Source organism: Suricata suricatta, chromosome X (genome assembly GCF_006229205.1).
Source record: "Suricata suricatta isolate VVHF042 chromosome X, meerkat_22Aug2017_6uvM2_HiC, whole genome shotgun sequence".
NCBI lineage: Eukaryota > Metazoa > Chordata > Mammalia > Carnivora > Herpestidae > Suricata > Suricata suricatta.
The window spans coordinates 5,899,471-5,906,053 of NC_043717.1; the positions used below are offsets into that span (position 1 = coordinate 5,899,471).

General features: G+C 45.3%; 1 protein-coding gene and 1 pseudogene across 1 annotated transcript in view; one reads left to right on the forward strand and one right to left on the reverse strand.

Annotated features, from left to right (window-relative positions):
- Window positions 1-4: 4 nt before the first annotated feature.
- LOC115284306 (oral-facial-digital syndrome 1 protein-like) overlaps window positions 5-6,583 on the reverse strand; it is a gene marked incomplete at its 3' end in the record, with an annotated part of 45,124 nt that continues 38,545 nt past the window's right edge. Inside the window, exons 18-19 of the mRNA XM_029931004.1 lie at window positions 540-692; window positions 5-16 (exon numbers count right to left, since the gene is read on the reverse strand). Coding sequence (XP_029786864.1) covers window positions 5-16; window positions 540-692 — 165 coding nt within the window. The remainder of the gene's footprint in view (window positions 17-539; window positions 693-6,583) is intronic.
- On the forward strand, window positions 4,349-4,445 carry LOC115284537 (annotated as a pseudogene).

A 6,583-nucleotide genomic window follows, 5' to 3' on the forward strand; every position in this document is an offset into this window, starting at 1 on the left:
CAACCTTCACTGAACTCTGATACAAAGAGGGGAAATTTTTGAAATTACAGAAATATCCGTTTTATTCAGTACTTTGATCTGAGAACTATTTTTGAGATATATATACGTAGTTCAAGAATCTCAGAAAGGGGACTTCTAAACAGGAAATGTAGGTTCACAAAATAAACCACCTGGGACCCATTCTCAACACCCAAGCGTGTGAGACTTCAGTATTAATGTCTCAGATAGTACTAATGCATTCACTACTCATGGAAAGACCTTCCATTTTATTTCCTTCTTGTTCTTCAAATAACGAGGGACATGCCAAGTTTTATCAAGTTGGACACACTGAAATCTCTTCCCTCTTTACCCAAACAAAAGTCATGAAATTTGGCCAAGAAAGTCAAGGCTCTATGTGACTTTTGCATTTTCTAGGCTTCTACCTTTTTGTCTCCAATGGAGAAGGCGTATTCTCGTCCTAAGGTCTTCGAACAAACCCAACCATCCACCGTCCTCGGCCCGCCTCCCACCCCAAGACAGCCGGTCCACAGCATCGGCACCTTATCTGAAGGCTCCTGGTCTTGATTTTGCTGAAGAATTTTCATGTACTTCTCTAAAGGGTTTTCACCACACACAGATTGGTCTTTCATTTCTTCAACACTCATTTCCAATTCCTTTTCCATTTCGGTCGTCAATGATTCTTCGGTCATCCTCTGTGAAACCCACAGGCGCAACACACAACACACAAATACATCAAACAACGTTTAAGTGTTTAAAAATACGCACAGTAATATAATCCTGCTCCTTTAACAACAGCCTGCATGCCAGAGAACGATTTAATTGAAGTCATTGCTATCAAAGGGGGACAAGCAAGCCACCTCCATGCAGGAAGCGATTCATTCGCCTCAAGTGTCCTATGCTTTAGGCCAAATTAGCCACGAGTCCGGGACCATCCTTATGGAAGATTAGTTCCGCTAAGACCCGGCAGGTGGGTAAATCCATGCGCCTGGGACCAGAGTCACGACAAAGAGGCCAGCAGAGACCCAGAGGAAGGACGAGGGCGGGGAGCGCCTGCACGCCACAGCTGACCAGTGCTCACTTCCTCTGGGTTACTCTCAGCCCAGCTGGTGGACCTTGGAAGCTTTCTTTAAGCCCCATTTAGGAGGAGGGGCCAACAGGGCAGAGAGTAGGGGGAGCCAAAGTTCCCTCCGCTCAAACACAACAGTGTTGAGGCCAAGGTTGAACTCCAAGGGTCAGAATCCAGGCGGCAAAGTGACAGAGACACCTCCAGGGACCCACCAGGACAAGCTGATGGGCCTTAGGTGCGTGACTGCAAAACAAAGACATAAAAGCAGGCGGTAGAGGAATGGAGGGGAGGGATGCCCTTCTGCGGAGACAAAAGGAAAAGAGAGAGAGGCTGGGGAAGTGTAGGGCTGTAGCTGGAGAAGAGAAAAACCACGGAGCAGGGTGGACGAAGGTCCAGTCTCTAACTGCGGGGCTCTCTCGGGACTGGGGCCGGCTGCCCAGATCCCGTCCGCGGGGAGCAGGGGAGCCGGCCCCGGGCTCGGTGACGCTCAGGGCGCAGTCGGCAGTGGCAGCAAGCAATCCCCTCCCCGGAGTGCTGTGGGAAGAAGGGACTATCTCCTCAAAGCCTGCCTGCACCCACCAGCCAGAGGCCGGCCATATATCCGGTAGCGCAGAGGGGCACCGCCCCAGAACTGGACCTACGGAGCGGGAACCTTGACGACATCGGGGTTTAAGTCCCAGCCAAGCGCCAGGGAGGCGTGGGAGTTGGGGGAGGGGACAAACGGCCTCAATCACGCCAGCGGCACAGTGAGGACGGCTTGAACAGAGTGGTTTGGGACACCTGGTTCCTGGAGGAGACTGGGGCATCGCCATTTTTCTCCTCCCCCGCCCCACCAAGGGGTGTGTCAGGGATCAGACAGCGGGCCCCGCCCACACCCAGCCACGCCCCTCTGCACCCATAACAGCCTATCTACAGGAGATTGACACCGAGAACCAGACCGCTCCTCCTCCAGACCACCCACCGCTGGTGCGCTGCCTGATTTGATTCTCCCACACTGCTTATCAATATTCTTTCTTCCTTTTCTCCTCATCTCTTTCCCTCCCCTCTCTGGTTACTCTGGTCGTTGCTTTGTTTAAGCAGACGTATTTCCTCTATTCTCTGGAGAGATGATCTACCCCCTCCCTCTTTATTCTCCGTTCCCGATCTCTGGATTAAGCCAAATACTTTCTCTGCCTGGTCAATTTTATTTCACCCCCCCTTTCTTTATTTTCCTTACTCTCTCTGGATTAAGCCACACACTAATTTTTATTTTCTGGTCTTTCCTCCGCCCCTGTCATTTCTCCCTTGGTAGGGACAAGGCCTGTTCCATCAGCACTGCCTCCCCCCTGCTGTTCACTTGTAGCTGGTGTTCCTGGTTTTTGTGTTGGGGTCTTTGGTGTCTGTTTTCTGCTTGTTGTTTCCTGTTTTGTTTTCCTCTCTAGGGCTACTTCAGTGAACAAATCCAAACACCCATGGTGGAGGGTCCAAAACCTCACTATGAGTAGGGAGATAAAGTAACCAAGTGACAACACAGAGCAAGTAACACGCTCCAAAAAAAAAACAAACAGCTCCTGAAGGGCCAGGCCCTGGGCAGTGCATGGCCCCTTTTTAATACAGCAGGTGCTCGCAGATTCAGGTCACATAACCAGCTTTTAAAACACATAAGGGACAGAAAATTAGCCACAATGATAAAACAGAAGACGTCCCTTCAAAAGAAATTCCAGGAAGTAATGACAACTGAAGAATTGATCAGAACAGATATAACCAATATAACTGCACAAAAGGTTAGGATTAGAGTCATAAGATTAATCGCTGGGCTTGGAAAAAGCACAGACAACAGCAGAGAGCCCTATTGCTGCAGAGATCAAGGAACTAAACAGTAGGTATGATGAATTAAGAAAATGCTTAAAGGAGGAGCAAAATAAACTAGAGGCAGTGACAGTGAGAACTGAAGAGGCAGAGGGGAGATTAAGTGAAAAAAAAAAGATGAAATTATGGAAAAAGATGAAGCTGAGAAAAAGAGAAAAAAAATTCTGGACCACAAGGGAAGAAGTAGAGAACTAACTGATTCAATGAAACGGAACAATATCTGTATCATAGGAGTTCCAGAGGAAGAAGAGGAAGAAGAGAGAAAGGGGCCAAAGGTGTACTTGAACACATCTTAGCTGAGAACTTCCCCAATCTGGGGAAGGAAACACACATCAAAATCCAGGAGGCACCGAGAACACCCTCAGATAGAACTTGATTGATCTTCTGCACGACATGCCATAGGGAAAATGGCAAAATACAAAGATAAAGAGAATTCTGAAAGCAGCTAGGGAAAAATGGGCCTTCACCTACAAGGGCAGACACCTAAGGGTAGTAGCAGACCTATCTACTGAAACTTGGCAGGCCAGAAAGGAGTGGCAGGAAATTTTCACCCTGCTCAATAAGAAAAGCACGCAGCCAAGAATCCTTTATCCAACAAGCCTGTCATTCAGAATAGAAGCGAGAGATCAAGGTTTTCCCCAAACAAAAACTGAAGGAATTCCTCACCACTAAGCCAGCCATACAAAACATCCTTAGGAGGGCCACCATGAGTGGAATGTTGCAAAGACCACAAAGGACCGGAGACATCACTACAAGCATGAAACGTATACATAACACAATGACTCTAAATCAGCATCTTTTAATAATGACACAGAATGTAAATGGACTAAATGCTCCAATCAAAAGACAAAGGTTATCGGGACGGATAAAAAACAAGACCCATCTACTTGCTGTCTACAAGAGACCCATTTTATTTAGACCTGAGGACACCTTCATATTGAAAGTGAGGGAACAGAGAAGCAACCATCTTTCATGCTACTGGAAGTCCAAAGAAAGCCGGAGTAGCCAAACTTGTATCAGACAAACGACATTTTAAACTAAACGCTGTAACAAGACGTGAAGAAGGGCATTATATCATAATTACAGGGTCTACCCATCAAGAAGAGCTAACAATTGTAAATGTTCGTGCACCGAATTCGCTACCCAAATATATGAAACAATCACACACATAAGCAATCTTACTGGTAAGAATGTGGTCATTGCAGGAAACTTGAGTACTCCACTTACAACAACGGACAGATCATCAGACAAACTCAATAAAGAAACAATGGCCTTGAATGATACACTAGACCAGATGGATTTGACATGTATTTAGAACGTTTCATCCTAAAACAGCAGAATACACATTCTTCCCCAGTGCACATGCAACATTCTCTAAGATACATCACATACTGGGTCACAAAACAGCCCTCCATAAATACAGAAAAAAAAAAAATCGCTTCTCGGCCTTTTGGCTAAGATCAAGTGTAGTATCTGTTCTTATCAGTTTAATAAATACAGAAGAACGGAGAGATCATACCACGCACACTTTCAGATCACAATGCTTTGAAACCACAGGAAAAAGTCTGGAAAACCTCCAAGTGCATGGATGTTAAAGAACATCCTACTAAGGAATGAATGGGTCAACCAGGCAATTAATGAAGTTGTTAAAAAATACATGGAAACAAATGAAAATGAAAACACAACAATCCAAACCCTTTGGGATGCAGCAAAGGATCCTGAGAGGCAAATACAATGCAATCCAGGCCTAGCTCCAGAAACTGGATAAATTCCAAATACAAACTCTAACGGCACACCTAAAGGAATTAGACGCAGAACAACGAAACTGCAAAGGCAGAAATAATAAAGATCACAGCAGAAACAAACCATATAGAATCCAAAAAACCAGAACAGACCAATGAAACAAAGACTTTTTTGAAAAAATATGAATGATAAATCCCTATCCAGACTTCTCAAACAGAGAGGACCCAAATAGATAAAATCATGAATTAAGTGAATGTATCACAATCAATCCCTCAGAAATACAAGCAATGATCAGAAAATACTATGAAAAACTATATGCCAACAAACTAGAGAACCTGGAAGAAATGGACAAATTCCTAAACCCGCACAACTCAAATGGGAAGAAATAGAAAATTTGAACAGACCCTTAAAGGGTGAAGAAATTAAATCAGTCATCAAAAATCTCCCAACAAACAAGAGTCCTGGCCAGACGGCTTCCCAGGGGAATTCTACCAGACGTTTAAAGCAGAGCTAATACGTACTCTTCAAAAGCCATTCCAAAGAACAGAAACGGAAGGAAAGCTTCCGGACTCATTCTATGGAGCCAGCAGTACCTGGATTCCCAAACCAGACAGAGACCCTACAAAAAAGGAGAATTACAGGCCAGTATCCCTGATCACGTGGATGCACAAATTGTCAACCAGATACTGGTAAACAACTTTAACAGTATATAAAAGAATTCTTCGCCATGATTGAGCAGGATTCATTCCTGGGCAGCAGGGCTCGTTCAATTTTCACAAATCAACGTGATACATCACATCAATAAAAGAAAGGATAAGAACCATATGATCCTGTCAATAGATGCAGAAAAAACATGTGACAAAACACAGCACTCTTCCTTAATAAAATCTTTCAAGAATGTCGAGATAGAAGGAACATACTAAAACATCATAAAAACCAAATATGGAAAGCCCACAGTTAATATCCTCCTCAATGGGGAAGAACTGAGAGCTTTCCCCCTGAAATCAGGAACACGACAGGGGTGTCCACTCTCACCACTGCTGTTTCACTTACTGCTGGACTCCTAGCCTCAGCAAACAAACAACGAAAGGAAATGAAAGGCATCAAAATTGGCAAGGAAGTCAAACTTTCGCTTTTCACAGACAAGATACTCGACATGGAAAACCCGGTCTATGGTTTTTGGGAGGGGGGGGCTGTTTTTGTTTTGACTGGAGGCTCACGTGACATGTCTGTTCATAAAATGGCTTCAGAGTTAGGGGCTAGAAGGGAGACCAAAAATAAACCAGGGTGGGAAAGAAAAACAGCTAGGATGAGGGAAGGGCCAGCTGGTTCCTTCTCAGCTTGATTCCGGGGAGGGAGGTGGAACCTCTGAACAAGAAGGCTGGGTCCCTTCCTTCCACCTGGGCTGTAGGTGGGGAGGGGGGAGAGAAAGCAAAAGGCTGTTGCTCTGGCCCTTCGGACTCTCAAGAATAAGGGGACAGCTGCTGCTGCGAGATCACGAATGATGGCGAGGGCAGAGGGGCGGTGGGTGGGGGACAGGGCAGCTGACAACGCGGGCAGATAACCAGATGGCAGCTCTGCGTGCCCTTCAAGTTGGAGTCACTCCAGTATGGGGGGGGGGGTTGGTACCCACTGTTGACGTAAAGGCCTATATGCTACGAACTGTCAAAGAAACTTATGGAGGAAATTGAAGGAGACACAAAGAAACGGAAAAACATTCCATGTTCATGGACTGGAAGAATAAATATTGTTAAAATATCAATACTACCCAAAGCATGCTACATCTTCAATACAATCCCAATCAAAATTGACCTGGCATTCTTCCCAAAGCTAGAACAATCCCAAGATTTTACGGAACCACAAAAGACCCTGAATACCCAAAGTAATACCAAAGAAGAAACCAAAGCAGGAGGATCACAATCCCAC